The 19,325-nt window shown below is 40.3% G+C and overlaps 1 protein-coding gene across 2 annotated transcripts; it reads left to right on the top strand.

The window, feature by feature from the left end:
* Window positions 1–795: 795 nt before the first annotated feature.
* On the top strand, window positions 796–13,923 carry LOC127000418 (UBX domain-containing protein 4-like). Of its 2 annotated transcripts, none has more exons than XM_050864127.1 (11): window positions 796–885; window positions 5,042–5,139; window positions 5,374–5,508; window positions 5,805–5,938; window positions 6,276–6,519; window positions 6,757–6,869; window positions 7,029–7,177; window positions 7,592–7,723; window positions 8,039–8,273; window positions 9,112–9,323; window positions 10,735–13,923. In XM_050864127.1, the coding sequence occupies exons 2-11, from the start codon at window positions 5,058–5,060 to the stop codon at window positions 10,856–10,858; spliced, it is 1,560 nt and encodes a 519-aa protein (XP_050720084.1). In that variant the 5' UTR covers window positions 796–885; window positions 5,042–5,057; the 3' UTR covers window positions 10,859–13,923. The 2 variants fall into 2 exon arrangements, with proteins under 2 accessions (XP_050720084.1, XP_050720085.1); XM_050864128.1 differs by having other exon boundaries at window positions 807–965.
* The last annotated feature ends 5,402 nt before the right edge of the window (window positions 13,924–19,325 follow it).

The following is a 19,325-nucleotide window of genomic DNA, read 5'->3' as shown; positions in this document are numbered from 1 at the left end:
TAAGAAAGCATTGTCAAATGTGCGTTTCTTAGATTAATGATAAAACTACCCCTGGAAATGCCTACAACTCCTAGGAAAAGCCTTGTTATATGTGTGTCTCCTAGGTTAATGATAAAACTACCCCTGGAAATGCTCACAGCTCCTAAGAAAGACTTGTCAAATGTGTGTTTCTCAGGTTAATGATAAAACAACTCCTGGAAATGCCTACAACTCCTAGGAAAAACCTTGTTATATGTGTGTTTCTTAGGTTAATGATAAAACTACTCTTGGAAATGCTTACAACTCCTGATAAAACTACGTACCCTCGTAAATGCCCACAACTCTTAAGAAAAGCCTTGTTATATGTGTGTTTCTTAGGTTAATGATAAAACTACCCCTGTAAATGCCCACAACTCTTAAGAAATTAAAGCCTTGTTATATGTGTGTTTCTTAGGTTAATGATAAAACTACCCCTGTAAATGCCCACAACTCCTAAGAAAGCCTTGCCAAATGTGTGTTTCTTAGGTTAATGATAAAACTACCCCTGTAAATGCTCACAACTCTTAAGAAAAACCTTTTTATATGTGTGTTTCTTAGGTTAATGATAAAACTACCCCTGTAAATGCTCACAACTCCTAAGAAAAACCTTGTTATATGTGTGTTTCTTAGGTTAATGATAAAACTACCCCTGTAAATGCCCATAACTCTTAAGAAAAGCCTTGTTATATGTGTGTTCTAAGTTAATGGTAAAACTACCACAGAAAATGCCTACAACTCCTATAAGAAAGCTTTGTAAAATGTTAAATGTTAAATGTCGCTGTGTCATTGTTCACTCAGGAGCCGGAGAGGAAGCGCCCAGTGTGTGTTGGCCAGAGTATTCCGGGTGAAATATTCGCTCTCTGGAAGGTGTGTTAATATTTCAGGTGTTTTGAGGCACACATTCACCCGAGGGACACGTTGGGTCTGCAGGCTCCTCTAATCAGCGGGTAATGGCAGAGGTCTCACTCATCGCCATGGTAACAGGGCCAAAAACACCGCGGAAGACAGACCATCAGCAGCTTGACATTACAGGAGACCAAGACTTCACGTTGATGACTATTAATATTACCCTGTTATTATTACTCTATTACTGTTACTCTATTACTGTAACTCTATTACTATTACTATATTACTATATACTCTATTAGTATTACCCTGTTACTATTACTATTACTCTTACTATTACTCATTACTATTACCCTGTTACTATTACCCTATTACTATTACTCATCATCATTTCATCGACGCCTGCTCCTAGGAGCTCCCACCAGGGGATGGCCATGGCAGAAGAGCTTCCAACTTTCTCTATCCAGACACTCCTTGCCTGCTCAAAGTTTCTCAAAGATCTTTCCCCCCTCTCCCTAACGTACTCTTGCACCCTATCCCTCCATTTCACTGGAGGTCTTCCTCTAGCATTCCCTCCCTCTATCTCACTCATATACACCCTTCTGGTCATCTTACTCTCCTCCATTCGCTCCATGTGGCCAAACCACTTTAAAGTCTGTCACTTCACTTCTTCCACCACTCCACACTTCTTCCCTTCACCCCTGTGACACATTCCAAAATGCTCATACACACTTTCATTACTCATTCCATCCATTCTACTCACACCACAAGCACTCCTTAGATAACTCATTTCCACTGCCTGCACTCTAGACCTCTGACTTTCATTCCAGGCCCACGTTTCACTTGCATATGTGAGGGTTGGTACTATTATTGCATTTCTCAAATTCCTCTTTACCTCCATGCTCACACTTCTGCCATTCATGATTTGTCCCAAAGACCCTACCACCCTTCTTCCTTGCAATGCCCTTTCTCTTATATCTCCCTTCATACCACCATGCTTACACATAACTGATCCAAGGTACTTAAACTCATTGACCTCCTCCATTTCTTCACCATTCAAAATTATTTTGCATTCTTTTTCACATTCAATTCCCACTCTGTATGGGCATACAAAATCTACAACCTCACTTGTACTTCGCTCACAAACCGTCACTTTACTTTTGTTGACGTTTACTTTCAGCTTTCTCCTATTACAGACACTATCAAAAACACTGACCAAATTTTGTAGGTCACTTTCATTTTCTGCAATGAGCACCATGTCATCAGCAAACAGTAACGAATTCAGTACCCACTTCCTTCCCTCATCGAACAGTCTTACTCCAACTTCTCCAACTTTGCTCTTAATTTCTCTAATAACACCATCCATATAAATATTGAATAACCATGGTGACATGACGCACCCTTGTCTTAAGCCCACTTTTATCTCAAAACGTTCACTTGCAGATGCATCCTCATAGAAAGACTTTATTGCACTAAGCAGTTTTCCTCCCACACCATAAATCTTTAAAACATCCCACAATGCAATCCAATCAACTCTGTCATAAGCTTTTTCCAAATCCATGAAGGCAGCGTATAGTTTCTTTCCTTTTGCTAATATTTTTTCTACTACCATCCTGAAGGCAAATATCTGATCCACACATCCCCTTCCATTCCTGAAGCCTCCTTGTTCTTCACTGATTTTCTCTTCTGTAAGTTTTTGCACCCTCTCTATTATGACTTTTCCTTATACCTTTCCAGGTATACTCAGGAGACTTATAGGTACCTCTATAGCTCCCACATTCCCCTCTCCTGCCCTTCCCCTTGTAAACTGGGACAATGATGGCTTTCGTCCAGTCTGCTGGCACCCCCCCCCCCCCCCTTCCCATGCTACTTCACATACTATCATGACCATCCATTCAACAACTACATCTCCTCCACACTTCAACATTTCTGCTGTGATTCCATCAATTCCTGCTGCCTTTCCATTTTTTAATCTTTTTATTGCCTGATTTACTTCTTCGTATGTTATACTTCTTTCTTTATATACTCCTCCTCTACCTCTACTCAAAACTGCTGCTGTTACAGCTGCTGGACGTCCATCCTCAAAATTCATTAAGTTTTTTAAATATTCTCTCCATCTCTCTTTCACAGCTTCCCCGTCTTTCAACATCTTTCCATTCTCATCCATAACTTCATTTATTTTACTTGAGGAGATATTTTCTGCATTTCTTTTGTTTTTTACTTCTTTCCAATATGATTTCCTGTTCCCTTTATATTTTTCACTTAGTCTTTTTCTAAAGTCTTCATCAACTCTCTTCTTACTTTCTTTTATTGCTTGTTTTAATTTCATTTTGCATTCTCTATATTTCTTTTTCCTTTCCCTTTTTACTTGTTCAGTCACATTTCTTTCTTGAGTTTTCTTAAAAAGTTCCCTTGTCTCTTTTACTATCCTCCTTATCTCTTCTGTCCACCATGAATTTCCTTTTCTTTTTCCATCTCTCACCACTTTCATCCCTAACACTTTTTTTGTTGTAGTTACCATTATTTCTTTAAATGTTCCAAAAACTTTTTCAATATTTGTATTATCTTTTACACTTTCCCATTTTTCACTTAAGGCCTCTGCCATTTCATGGTTATACTCATCTTTTATTTCCTTTTCCTGTAACTTTTCTATCTTCAGTATTTCCTTTTTTACTTCACCTTTCTTTTCAAACACCCACTTTTCTTTCAGCTTTAACTTTGCCAGCACTGCAAGATGGTCAGAGCCATCGAACATTCCTCTTACTACCTTCGCATCACAAATTTCTTTTCTAAGCCTTTCATCTACTGCCACATAATCAATCAATCCTTTTTGCTCATTATCTTCTCCCCTCCTCCACGTGTATCGATGGATATTCTTGTGCTGAAAGAAGGTGTTACTATTACTCTATTACTATTACCCTATTACTATTATTCTATTACTATTACTCTTACTATTTCTCTTACTATACTACTCTTATTATTACTCTATTACTCCTACAATTACTATTACTATTACTCTATTACAGCTTACTTACTACTCCTAGGGTATAGGAAGTCCTCTATTCAGGCTTTTATCATGGCCAACAAGTGGACACCAAAAATGAAGGCCCTTAGGATAGGAGGAAAATTGTGCACTATTCGTAATTCTGTGTGTTGTGCCTGACACACCTCTCATAATATATACTGTGTTGTGCCTGACTCATCTGGTTGGCCCATTCCTTCTCTGTAGGATGACAAGAAAATGTATATATATAGTAGGAAAATTTGAGCCCATGAGTTGATAAATCATAATGGGAAAGCTACGGTATTCTATGGGCTGGAAGGGTGTGCCATAAGCAGTGTACTTGTTTGTGTTCAGTCGTGAAAATCAAAATGCACATCAGATAAGTGAGTGTGTAGGGCGGATGTGAAGCTGGCAAGTGTGTTTGTTCCCATTACCTCATCCGGAAGGGAATGCCAAAGGGTTATAACTCTTGCTAAAAATTTGTGTTCTGCACTCAATTTACCCGCCTGCTGCGATTGGCATGGATTTGGGTTTTACTGGTAGTTTGGTAACATATACTCCCAGTGGATAGTGGAGTGTTTCCCATGTGGTAATGGTATCCTGGATATCCCCTCCCAAGGTGCATGACTTTATATTTTTCTTCATTGCATTGTAGTAGCCACTCTTTGTTCCATTCCTGTGGGTTGGTTTTCTTGTAGGAAATCTGCAGTCAATGGGTTAAAGTAAACTGATGAGACACCTTGAGTCTGTGATCTGTACCAAGTAGCACTGATAAGCTATGTAAATGTACCTTTGTTCCTGCCAGATTCATGCTTTGTCAGTATTTCTTTCAAAGTTCATTATTGACCTTGAGGCAGTAGATCATACTGACTTGGTAGGTGTCGCCAAATGTGGCCACTGTAACATTTCTTCACACTCCCAAGCCCCTATGTGCTGGGACCATTGTTAGGTTAGATTAAGTTCAGTTAGGTCAAGTCAGGTTCAATTTGGTTGGATTTAGTTTGGTTAGCTTCAGTTACTTATGATAGAATATGTGATGCACTGTGCATTATGCCATTGGTTATTGTCATAGGTGGTCGGTGGCCCAGTGGGTGTACTTTTGAAATTCTACCTATTGTTTTTCATGATTACGCTGTCAAAAGTATCTCACCCAGGACTGTATCATCTCCACAGAACACATAGTACAGCAATGAACTGGTTTGAAGGCTCCATCCCTGAGGCCATTGCGGCAGCCAAGAACAGGAAGGCTATATTTGTTGTGTACGTCAGAGGTGAGTTGTTGACGCATTGACCAGGAGGAAGTGTAGTCATGAGTAGCAGCAATATTCAGGTCATGCTACAATAACTTAGCTTATATAGTATTAGTTGCCCTCTTCTGCTATTCTGTGATCTAGTAAATGTTTGACTTTTTTTGGTTTCTTATGTATGAAATTAATTGCTTTGAGGTTAAATGTAGAAAAATATATATGTTAAGTGCATGTTAATATTAATTTTTCTTACTGCAGACTCCTCAGAAGCCTCCAAGACCACAGACGATGTATTGTCTCAAAGGGATGTTGTGGAAGCCATGGATAGCGGACGTTTTGTTGCAATAAGGCTGGAAAATGGAACCGAGGACACCAAACAGTTTTCACAAATATGTATCCTTTTATATGTGAACTATGCTTATTCTCATACTTTTGTTATACTATAGTAATATACATAGTGAAGTCACATTTGTATATAATGACAAGTCACACATCCTATAGTGCTCTCCCTTTTCAGAATACATAAAGGTGTAAATAATTGAGCACATGGGGAAAAAACTGGAATGCACTTCATGGGATTTATCAAAGTTTCTCTCACATAGGTAAATAAGCATGCCAGGTGAGGCTACCTGTTTATTGTAGAGATAATAAGAAATTTGAGGGTTTGTTCCTTAACAGTCTGCCGTCAGATCCTTTGGTGTTGGTGCCCTCTTTGTTCTTTATAAGTGGGGAGACAGGGGTGCCGCTGGAGGTGCTTGGAGGACCACTCGCTGCAGACAACCTGAAGGAGAAGGTCACCAAGCTCCTGGAAAATGCCAAGCCGGTGAGAGACCATCAGAAGGTCTTTGCATCACACTTTCTGGCATTATCAATACAATAACTGTGGGGTGGTCCAAGGGACCATATATTCTAGGGTTTTGCATCCCTACCCATGGCTAACAGAGTCAAAGTAAAAAGTAGAGGTTGGGGTTGAGGCTCTGGCCATGACCCTGACCTAGTTTTGTCAGGAGTTACTTATTGTGGCTATGTGAAACTTATTTTTAGTGGATAATCTCAAAAGTGAAGGACTCAAAAAATTTTAGGTTGATTTTCAGTCTCTTGCATTATTTTATTGGATCTTTGAAGGAGACTGCCATTCATAAGTAACTTTGTCACCTCAGAGCAAGGCAGCAAACACCAGCTCAACCTCTCCCAGTGGCTCTGAAGCTTCTAAGGCTCCTGAAGGGGGTGGAGGAAGCAGCAAAAGTCAGGGAGAGACAGCAGAGCCCTGTGCATCACCCCACACCTCATCATCCTCTTCAGAGGCTGGTGGTGAGGAAGTCAAGCAAGAGAGTGAGGGGGCAAAGGCTGCTCATGAAGAACCCTTGGAAGACCAGAAGACTCCTGCTGCTGAGGCCTCTGGTGGTAATGATTCATCTTTTTGTATGTAATACTTTATAAAGAAGTAAAGGACAGAACTTGGAAATTAATATCATAGAATTACTCTGTTGGTTAGATGAATTGTACATTTCAACTCAGGGTATGTGTTTCTTGAGTTTAGAGGCACTTTCCTGCTCAGCTTTATGATAAATGATCATTTCACCATTGATGACATTCAGTGTTATAAATTTAAGTAAGAATTTTCATCTTTTTTTCTTAAAGGCACAAATAATAGTGAGGAAGATTCCTCTGGTCCTTCTTTAGAGGATAAAGTGGAGAGGGCAAAAGTTCTGTTAGCTGAAAAACAGAACAGCTCTGCAAGGGAAAAGGCTGAGGTAAGAACTATGCAGCATTTTAAATTTCAGTCATGTGTTCTTGAATATAAATATAGGTCTTAACAGAATAATACTTCTTTCTCAAGTAACTACCAAAGAAATAATATGCATATGATGAAAACTGAAAGTGTCGCCAAATTTGTCATCTCATAATTCCAGGAAGAGAAGCAGAAGGAGATTGACAGGAGAAAGATGGGCCAGGAAATGGCCAAGAAAAAGATGCAGCAGGAGCAAGAAGAGATAAGGGCAGCAGCCAGGGAAAGGAGGAAAGACAAGGAAGAAGACAGACTAGCCAGAGAGAGGGTGAAGTAAGTGACTCACAGAAAAGGAACAAACACATCCCAGCATTCTGTATTTGTTTCTTTTCTTCAGTGCTAATATCATCGTCATCATACTTAACATTCTATGGAATGCTTTTTTTTTCTTAAAATTTATGCAGAGGTTGGATCCTGTTCGAGCATTTACATATTTTACTCTATTATTCCTGTATATCATTCCAATGAAGTAATGAAAACAATTGTTTTCTTAATTTATTCATTACATATTGTTAATCTCTATAATCATATATATATATATATATATATATATATATATATATATATATATATATATATATATATATATATATATATATATATATATATATATATATATATATATATATTTGGGGCGGTAATAAATTGTTTTGTGATCTGGCAAACTTCAAACTACCTTCCTCTCAGGGCACAGATTGCAGCAGACCGAGCTGAAAAAGAGGCCAGAGCAGCCCTCCTAAGGGGAGAGGCATCTCCAGCTAATCCAGCACCAGCTCCAGCAGCGAGTGCAGCCGCTCCATCACCCCCTGCTTCATCAAGGTGGGGGAAGCTCCATGTATTTTGTCAAAAAAATAGTAGCCTCATATATTTTTTTTTCTTTAGAAATACTTTTCTAATAATAGCCTTGTAGCCTTGCCTATTCTTGCTTCCCATGAGTGTTACGTTGGTATGTGAGGGTGATGTCAATCTGCCATACATATTCATGAACTTGTGGAGTAGCTTATTCTTAAGGGCTAAATGTCAAATGTACTTTGGAAAATTTATACCTAATGCATAATGTTGGATATCTAGTGAAAAAAAAGTTAATTTATTTAGATAGATATAAAAAAGTAAGGCAATCCTTCTACTCAACAGCAACATATCAAGACTGAAGTTCCGTCTTCCTGATGGATCATCCAGCATATCCCAATTCCCTGCTGAGGCACCCCTAAGTGAGGTGCGGCATTACGTAGACCAGAATGTGGTTCTCCCTTTCCCCAACTACACCCTGGCCTCCACCGTGCAGCACAGACCCTTCACAGCCAGTGACAACAGCACTTCACTCAGAGACCTGGGACTCGTGCCCTCAGCCATACTTGTTATTTTGCCGGTGAGTTGTGCATTAAGAAAGTGGTCCTCAGACACTTCCAGTGTACCCTGTTTTTTTTTGTTTTTTTGCAAAAGTTTTTCTTTCGTAAGATATTATTAGAGTTTACCATATGATAAATACTGTGGTATTGACTTGAATTTTGCATACAGGCATCCCTCACTATACAGGTTCCATTCTGCAAAATAAATTGGAAAGTGATTGATCGGATACTGATAGCATCAGAGCACGAGTTTAGGTTGCTAGCCACTCAAAATCAATGAACATTTAATCATGAAAGAACTTTCCAACAAACTCAAGAACATTTGCTTGCAACAGTTATATCAAATGATAAAATTATTATTATAATTATTACTAAAATTCATTTGCCTTTTGCCCTGGACACCGTTGGACTTCACATTTACTTTGGTTACATGCTATTATTACTGTAACAGCATAATGAGAGACAGATCAAACACAAACACTTTGCAGGAAGTGAAACACAGAATTTTTTTTTAACATGTTCAACTGCAGACATTGACTAAGATGAACTACCACTTTGAGACATAATGGACATTTGATTGAACCACAGTTGTGCGACATAACCACATGAATGCTCCACTAATCACAGACAGATCTAATAACCAGTTGTAGGATAGTGGGAGAGTGTTTCTGGTAGGGAAAGTTCAAGATTGTATAAGTAATCAGTCGTTTAGTGAAATATATATATATATATATATAGATATATATATATATATATATATATATATATATATATATATATATATATATATATATATATGTATAAGCATACATATGTATATAATATATTTATCGCATCCCTCAACCTTCCTCTCGCCAGAGTGCCCCTTCAAGCTCTGGGAGGGTTGTGTCAGCTGGAGGAGGGATATGGGACATGCTGTGGCTATTGTTATCACCCCTCACCTTCGTGTATGGTCTGGTACAACACTATCTGCTTGGAAGGAGAGAGCAATCACCAGAGAGGACAGGGGAGCCGGAGCCCAAGAGACCTCGGGAAGACTCACCACCAAGCACTCGGCAGCGACCAACAACGTGAGTCACAGAGTTGTGGTGGTTTGAATGAGTTATGTGAATATGAGTGGAATGTAAGTAAGAACTTTGGTAATATTAATTGATATAAATTAGTTATTTCTCAGATTGATAGTATATTAGACAATTGTGAGTTAAACCCGTCACACCTACCCAAATAAGGTCGGCAAACGTGCCAAAACCTGAGTCATAATGGTCATTTTTCATGGTCAGCAACCAAAATCGCCTGCATTCCGCCGAATTTTTAGAGCATGCACTAAAAATTTGTGGTGTGGTCAGACTCAAAAATCGGTCCATAGTCTGCACACAGTCCCCAATGACGGCGGGCAGTTGGCGTGCAGTCTCTGCAACGAACCGGTGTGTGTTTGGGTGTGTTGTGCGTTTGCCGAAAAAAAAAAAATAAATAAAATAAATAAATAAATAAATGAATAAATAAAATTCCTTGCTATCGTGGGGTGAGATGTGTTGCCTGGAACTCAGAGGCAAATAGGTTCCCAGGCTGTTGTTCCCTGCTGTGGTCCATGGTGGAAAACTGGAAGACTAGGGGAGCACTGGAAAGGAAGGGGGTGTGCTCTGTGAGTGATGAGAATAAAACCCACTCCTGCAGATGAATGATGTATATTTACCAAACAGTTTCAGTTGACACTGCTACCATCTTCAGTGAGGAATGTTCGTACAAGAATCATTTTACATAGGGAAAACGGATAAACATGAGAGGGCGGGATTAGACAAGGGATGGTAGGAAAAATTTATACGTTCGGTCACAAGTAAGAGATTCAGGTCAACTCCCCTCCCCCATGCTGTGGTGGACAGATGATGGGATTAAATTTGTGGCACAATCGGCCATAGTTGGCGACCATATGCCAGTCAGTCGGCGATGGATTGGCTCGTGGTCGGCATGCAGTCGGGTTGCAGTTGCCGACAGTATTGGCACTCGTGACTGGCCAAGAATCAGGGTCATTTGGCGACAAAACCGTTACGACTCAGGCTTTGGGGCGTTCACTGTCCTTGGTCGTGATGATGTGACAGGGGCTTTATATGGAGAGTATGCCCTGAATGCCCTGAGGTAGAGGCTCTCACCAAATAATACTAAGGTAAGCCTCCCTCTAAATATGCAGAACCCTTTAAGCAGTAGAGTATGACTGTCTTGCAAGTGGCTGGTTCTAGGAATACAAAAGAATGAAAGCAGAACCCTGATAAAATTGGAAGATGCAAGATGAATTAAAAAAAAAAAAAAAAAAAAAAGTCAGCAGAATGCAAGAACTTCAGGCAACTGAGGTATATTAAGTATCCTCCTTGCCTTTAACACACACACACACACACACACACACACACACACACACACACACACACACACACACACACACACACACACATTTCCAAAGTGCTTGCAGACACTTGAGTTATTTAACAGGGCTTATGGGAGTCGCGGTGAGGCACGCTTCCGACAACAAGGGAACATCCATCGCCTGCAGAATGATGGGGAAGATGATGATGAAAACAACACTTGGAATGGTAACTCAACTCAACAAATGTGAGAATGAGAGACTTGCTAAATACCAGCCAAGCCTAATGTCTCAGTGGTATTGTCACTGACTGGTGGTTTATTTTGCTTTAGGGGAAGCATTTTCATCAATTTCCTATTCATCTATGTTGTTATAATAACATGTATTTTTATTAGTTCTGTAAGGTATTTTATTATTATTATTATTATTATTATTATTATTATTATTATTATTATTATTATTATTATTATTATTATCATTATCATTATTATTATTATTATTATTATGTTGTTGTTGTTGTTGTACTTTTCCGATTTCCCGTGAAATGATTACTGCTTCCAGGAGAGAGATCCCTCTCTGTGTGCCCAGCGCATCACAGAGGTGATTGTCTCTGGAATGGAGGCATACATTCCACGTTCTTTCTCTACTCCTCATGCTAAAAAGCCTTGGTTTAATCATGCTTGTTCTTGTGCTATTAAAGATAGAGAGGCAGCTCACAAAAGGTTCCAGAGCCTTCGCACTCCTTCTAACCATGAACTTTACATTTCAGCCTGGAATCGTGCCAAATCTGTTCTCCGACTTACCAAAACCTCTTTCATCAATAGAGAATGTCAACACCTTGCTTCTTCTAATTCTTCCCGTGACTTCTGGCACCTAGCCAAAAATATCTCCACCAATTTTGCTTCTTCCTCTTTCCCTCCTTTCCTTAACCCTGACGGGAGTACTGCCGTCTCATGTATCTCTAAGGCTGAACTCTTTGCTCAAACTTTCTGTAAGAACTCCACCCTGGACGATTCTGGGCATATTCCTCCTACTCATCCCCCCTCTGACTCTTTCATGCCTGTTATTAAGATTCTTAAGAATGATGTCTTCTATGCCCTCTCTGGCCTCAACTCTCAGAAGGCTTATGGACCTCCTATTGTCCTTAAAAACTGTGCTTCTGTGCTGACACCCTGCCTGGTCAAACTCTTTCGTCTCTGCCTATCAACATCTACGGTACCTTTCCTTCCTGCTGGAAGTATGCCTTTGTACAGCCTGTTCCTAAGAAGGGTGACCGTTCCAATCCCTCAAACTACCGCCCTATAGCTTTACTTTCCTGTCTATCTAAAGCTTTTGAATCAATCCTTAACAGGAAGATTCAAAAGCACCTTTCCACTTCTAACCTAGTCTGGACCATGGGGTCTGTGTGGTCTGATTTTCTATGTAAATCTGTATTTCCTCCTGCCTACAACTTGAATTCTTTCAAGAGGAGGGTATCAGGACACCTCTCCTCCCGAAATTGACCTCTCTTTCGGCCACCTCTTTTGATTCTTCTTATAGGAGCAGTGAGTAGTGGGCTTTTTTTATTATTGTTTCCTTTTTTTGTGCCCTTGAGCTGTCTCCTTTGTTGTAAAAAAAAATATATATTATTATTATTATTATTGTTCGTACCAGTACTAATTATTATTATTGTTATTCTTATTACAGGTAACTCTCGATTTACGCGAGTATTGCGTCCTTGAAGAGGTCGCGTAAATCAAAAAAAATGTAAATCAAACATGAGGTAGGTTTCTGTCGAAAAATAAATATTCACTTCATTCAGTGGAGAGAGAGAGAGAGAGAGAGAGAGAGAGAGAGAGAGAGAGAATACATATCACCGAGATATCCACTCAGGCACTCAGTCTCAGCCTCACTCGTCTGAGGAAAAAATGAGGGACACAATGAGTGACTGGCTAGTATTGGTACCGGTACCGAGCAGTCTGGTACCGGTACTGTACCATATAGCTGGTACCATTAGTACAGGTACTGGTACTGGTACCTGCCCACCCCTATTGTTGAGTAGCATGGCAGCGTGGGTTCTGTATTGTTGTTCGAGTGGCGCACGGGAAGAACTGAGCTCAGCTGTGTGGCCGCGGCGTTGTGTGAGTCCAGTTGCGTGAGACATATGGTGGCCACTCCATAAAATATCGCATATAAGTGGAAAAAACGTGTAAATTAAACATTTATTTGGATTTTGGACCCCGCGCTATTTAAAAACGCGTAAACCAAACTCGCATAAATCGAGAGTTACCTGTATTATTGTTATTACTGGCACTAATTATTATTATTATTATTATTATTATTATTATTATTATTATTATTATTATTATTATTATTATTATTATTTCTACTACTACTGTTATTACTGGTACTAATTATTATTATTATTATTATTATTATTATTATTATTATTATTATTGTATTGTTATTCTTCTTTTCTTCTTCTTATTTATTTTTATAATTATTATTTTAAAGGGGATAGTGTCTTTGCAAATTTGCCAAGGCACTTATTTTCCCTATTTTTTTTCTTCTCATATACATGTTTATTCTTGGAATGCTTTTCTTGAATCTATTTACAAAGTTTCTGATTGTGGGATGTAAAAGATAAATATATTATGCGAATATATAGGCTTCCTTTTCAAATATATAACACATTAAAGTTTATATATATATATATATATATATATATATATATATATATATATATATATATATATATATATATATATATATATATATATATATATATATATATATATATATATATATATATATATATATATATATATATATATATATATATATATATATATATATATATATATATATATATATATATAATAGCTAAGCACCTTCAGTTCCTTGGGATGCTGATTTAGCTGTTATATTTTACAAATAGTTTCAATAATCCTCGGTATGGGGATGTGCAGGTAATTGTGCAGCAAAACAAGTGGACAAAGATAATTTTGTGCTCAGAGAGAAAGATATTTTCACTAATGTAATGTGAAGTTACCAGTACATAGTGCATAAAAATGATGATGATGTACATTTATATGTTGTAATATTTTTTACTGCATGCACTCTCTCATGCTTCACAATAATATTTGAGACCCTTCTTGAACACTTTTTGTACACCACAAAAAACTTCATCAAGTAGAATGCGGGAACCATCCCGAAAGGAGCCACAACTTAGACCAAGGTTACCACGGCTTAGACGAGCCTGGGAGCCTAGAACGGAGATAAATTAAATCGATGTTGCTGTATGATATACTATGTATGTATAAAGATAATAATGGGAACTCCTTTCTTTTCTAAACCTCTGATAGAAATACTCAAAAATATTTTGAATTAGTTGATAGTGGCTTTGTTGTTGATTATTGGTGGCGTTGCAATAATATCAAAGTCGGCATTTTTTTTCATAGAACTGGAGAGCACCAAAGTAACTACACTTGAGTAGGTTAGACAATTATTCCTCCCGTGATGTCGGTGTAGAGGGCAAGGATTAGCATTCACCCGGCCAGGGAGAGGTGAGCGGTATAGGCAGGGAGATGCCCCCCCCAGACATTTTTAGAAGTAAACTGTTTAGTGCTATACACAAGCACTGCCCCTCGCCTGTTTACGCCAAGGAACGCTTACCGCATCGTTTAGGTTCTGGCTTAATCAGGGAGCCAGACGATACCCATGTGTCAGATTGCTTATTCATAAACCCAAGCGCCAGTCTCGACTACAAACTAGATTTCGATTCTTTTTTATTGTTGCACTTTAATAAATATGCCCAGAATCTCTTCGCTACCTTTACCAATTCACAGTGGAGCACAAGGCCTTTAATTTTAGTGACTCCTAAGCCTTGTCAGCTGCTTTGAGTTGTCAATAAGGCAAACAAGGGTCATCTATAACATTTACCTGCCCAAGCACACATTTCAAGACTTTGGTAGTTGTCGGCATTTCCATTGGCATTTCCATGAACTTAAAACAACACTAACTAGAATGTGATTAATATCCCTTTTAGCCTTTGGAAATACTTGGTGTCTGAGTCGGTACCTTCTAAGAATATTGCCTCAAGACACAACGCTATTCATGAAGCCTTCTTTGCTTCTTTCAGTGACTCATAGCGGTTCAAGACTTAAAACTTGCTGTGTGAGGCGCTCCGATTGTTTTAAAAATGGCAGAGGCTTGAATACAGGCCCACAAGGTTTCGACTCTCCCTCAATGTTTACTACTTGTTTCACAACCGAAAGCGAGGCATTACCCTGAATCTAAATCATTGTGATAATTTAACCCTGACGTGAGTGAATCGGAAACCAGCCACCACACACTTGTGAAGAGGGTGAGTAAGACCACTCGGTGATGCAAACGTTGGAGGGGAAGGATGTCCTAATATAGCACCTCTAGTGTCCAACAAGGGCCAGATGATTTTTTATTTATTTCGACGCAGCGTTTTTGATGTAAGACATTCATAGATTTACATCCTCGAGAACGCACAGACTGAACCGAAGAAATGGTGAATACACTCTCAGATATTTTATAAAGGAATACGACAGCACTTCGCCGTCCCCAAACCCAATAACAGCGCACTCCTTCGTCATCCCACGTCGCATATCTCAATGCCGTCCCGTCTCGCCCTCTGCCTCTCTACCCCACCTTCCCCGTCCTCGCCGCCCTCCCTCTCCATCCTCCACTCCCCCCATGGTTCACAGCACCTCCATGGTTCGCAGGTCAATGCAGCGACAATCTTTCAATGAATAGACGTTTTGAAAAGGATTTGTTGGGAGGGAATACAGTTTGTTTGTTAGCACGTTTCGCTGCATATTACACACCAGGAGCAGAAGAAATATCCCATGACACTGAACTTGGGTTACTCACGTTTATCTTACGGTAGTTCACTATATGTAAATAATCAAATGAAAACCTGCATGAGAGCTGAGAGGTGGATATGAATGAGGCGTGCATGGGAAGGGTTCTGTGGGTCCTGGTAAATGTGAGAAGAGCCTGGTGGAGGAAGGAGTGGGCGAATATACGTGTTGGAGCCACTATGGAAAAAAATAAGTTATTAGTCCAGATTATAGACAGTTCGTGGGGTGAAATGAAGCAAAGGCGGTGTGAGAAGGTATCAAAATCTGTCTTTAATAATGTCAATGTGGGGAATTTAGTGAACAGGACGGCATGGGTCATATAGAAGACGGTCAGTGCTTCAGTGATACAATACGTAGAATGGTGTATTGGTGTAATGTATGGGAGGGATAGATGAATAGAGTGCGTATGTGTATTAAGAGGTGTCATATGGGAGATAGTCGATGCTTTAGTGGTACAATACGTCGAAAGGTGTATAGGTGTAATAAGTGTGGGAGGGATGGGTATATAGAGTGCGTATGTGTTTATGTACGTGTGTGTGTACTTACAGAGGTCTCCCTTGTGGCGGATGGGAGGGGGGGGGGGCGGGGGCATGGTATAAAAAAGCGCGTTACGTAGGTGGTGAGTGGTGTGGAGTCAGGCTGTCGTCCGCACTTGCCCTCTCAGATACAAACCGCGTCATAGAAGTGGATCCTGTTATATGGAGAGAGAGAGAGAGAGAGAGAGAGAGAGAGAGAGTTTAATTAATACCTACTTGCTCAGTCTCCCGTTTCAATTTAGTAGTTTATTTTTACATCCTAGATCGAGTTATGATCGTGTTTTTCTACCATTTCGTGAGAGTAAACGGAGTTCTTCTTTCTTCTTCTTCTGCTTCGATTTCTTTTTCGATTTTCTTGTTATTATCATTATTATTATTACCATCATTATCACAGTTATTATTAGTGGGTATGAAAGAGCTATATATGTACCCAACAGCCACCTCATTATATTCTCTCCTCCTCCTCCTCCTCCCCCCCATCTGTCCTACTCCTGCTTCTCCTTCCCTTCATACTCCTGCTCCTCCTCCTCCTGCAGCTCAGAGGCCACGATCATGGACCAGACGCAGAGCCGTGAGCCGAGATCCGCGTGCCAGTAAACTGTTCACTGTGTATAGCTACCTCGCTTGCTGATACCGAAACGGGTAGACATAACAAGGACTACCAATACACATACGCACTTCCGAGATATGACGCTGAAATCATTACAGCCAGGATATCCGCAGGCACACTCATCAACATTCCGGGCATGAATTCGACAACGGATGCATTTTGAAGAGTTGAAGGTGGTGTGGACGGGCGTGGGAGTAGTAGTAGTAGTAGTAGTAGTAGGGAGGTAAAGTGGGTAGGGGCGAGGGATAATAAACAGTGGTAGGTGAGGAAATACGTGCCTGGTAGGGTGGTCAAGCAAGGAACAGAGCTTGGGTGGACGTTGGGGGTGTGGGGTGTGGGGGGGGAAGTCCCATGATGATAGGCTAGTTGTGGCAATCTGGAGAATTTCAGTCCCTCTTCTTGCTGCATTACCCTCTGTGAAGGTGCTTACTAAAGATCCGTATTATTAAACCTTTCAGCGCCTAAGCACACACATATTTGACAAGGCTTTCGTAGGAGAGCATTTCCAGGGGTAGTTTAATGACCCTGGTGGTAGTTTGACCCTTCTTCTGTAACATGACCACTAAAGAAACACTCATGAACACCCGACTAATCTTCTCTTCGCCCTTTGGTACTAGTTGCTGCAGGAGAAGGGAGCGTCTGGGAATACCGTCCTTGGTGTGTTGTGTGACTCATATGGTCCTATCGTGGTGTTGATTGGAGGTAGTGATGAGGGTACGTGGGGTGTCGTGGCGTGGTTCAATGCTTGTTGTAGTGATGACTCTTGATTGTTATGTTCCGTTCAGCCTATTCACCACCAGAGGTTACAAGCAGTGCATGCCGTCATATTTTCGTTGTGGCTAACATTGTATAAGTTTCAGAGGCATCTATGTAGGCGTATCGTACGTCGCGTTCCTGTCAACAGTCAACGCCTAGTATGCAAAGAAAGGAAGTGACGTCGGTGTCATGAGTAACTCGTATGTGTGTGTGTGTTTGTGTGTGTGTCTCTCTCTCTCTCTCTCTCTCTCTCTCTCTCTCTCTCTCTCTCTCTCTCTCTCTCTCTCTATCTCTCTCCATATAAGGATATCACCAGTACTCAGTGCGGAAGTTTTATCCGCGTTCATATTTAAACGTTTCGTAAAGGTTTATCTCTGTTTGCTTTCGGTACGGGACACTCTCTCTCTCTCTCTCTCTCTCTCTCTCTCTCTCTCTCTCTCTCTCTCTGTATGCATGTATGGCTATGTGCGCATCTATGTACTGTGTGTGTGTGTGTGTGTTAGCCATAGACAACATATCAAGCGGGAACGCAAATAGCATCGTGGCCCATAAATAGAGAGGCATGATAATCTGTCTGGTCGTAATGGGTGAATGGCGGGCAGACGGGTGAATGGAGGTCGGCCCCCATGGTCACAATGGCGTAGGTTATGAGGTAAATGGTGAGGGAGGGAACCCGGGAACCCCTCTGTCCCACCACGTCGGTAAAGTGGCATTAAGTGACACCTGACTCAGTTCTTCATCCCACACAGCTCACACGTCCCAACCAGCCGCAGACATCGTACTTTCCCGCCACCGTTAAAAGATAAAGTTGGGGACGTATTATGCAATGACCCCTCCGGCCGACCGACGTGGAAAGCCCCTCAGAAACAAGCCTCAAAACTCGCTTAGCCATAGCTGCCCGTGGCCTCGGTGTTCATCTTCGTTATATTGGCCCTCTGGTGACTGAGAACCCTACGTGCTAAGTGCAATATCCCCAGGGTAATATAGTGGACGCTTCCCCCACTCATAAGAACTATTTCCAAAGGTCAAGAAGGAGATCAATCGGGTTCTAATGAGTGTTTCTTTAGGTTCATGGTACAGAAGAAGAGTCAAACTACCACCAGGATCATATAACTACCCCTGGAAATGCTCACAACTCCTACGAAAGCCTTGTCAAATGAGTGAGCTTGGGCGCCGAAATATTAAGAGTATGGCCCCAGGTAAGTTCCTCACGGTGGCAAAGGAAAAAAGGAAACCAGAGTTGGGTTCCTTATTGCTCTTCGATCTGATTATAAACACCAAGGACTTTACGCAAAGGAAGAAAATATACAAACAGTGAGGTATAACTATAACTCATGTAAATTCTCTGACCTGTAATGCTGAATATTCTCGTTTCAAATTGACTCGATCGCTGCAGGAGAGGAAATGGAAATACAAAGCAGCACGTAGCGATCCCTTCTCAGTAACCAGTAGAGCTCGTTAAGTCGTCGTCATGATTATTACTATGCACAGATGTTGTTGAAGACCGTGGAAACTGAGCTCCTGTTTCGTATATCGCTTTGACCTTTGCTTGTGTCGCGTTGAGCCCCGGAAGGCGATACTGCAAAAGACCAAATGGATGATCATATATCTGCGTACTCACTTATTATTACTATTATTATTATTATTATTATTATTATTATTATTATTATTATTATTATTATTACTACAACTACTACTACTACTACTACTACTACTACTACTACTACTACTACTACTACTACTAATACTTCACTTACCACAAATCTCTTCCTTTCTGCAACATCACTCGTCTCAATGTACTAAAAGAGGCGCAACAGTCAAACCAACCTTAAAACATCCGTCATAATCGTTTTAAAACAGTTCAAAGGAAGCAAAGGAGGCAGGAAACCCTTTAGTGGAGTTCCCATCAGGATCCTCTCTGGGTAAAGTACTCTGGGAATACAAAA

This window comes from Eriocheir sinensis, chromosome 18 (assembly GCF_024679095.1).
Source record: "Eriocheir sinensis breed Jianghai 21 chromosome 18, ASM2467909v1, whole genome shotgun sequence".
Taxonomy (NCBI): domain Eukaryota; kingdom Metazoa; phylum Arthropoda; class Malacostraca; order Decapoda; family Varunidae; genus Eriocheir; species Eriocheir sinensis.
Note: the sequence above shows the minus strand (reverse complement) of the source record. Positions and strands in the feature narration are given on the sequence as shown.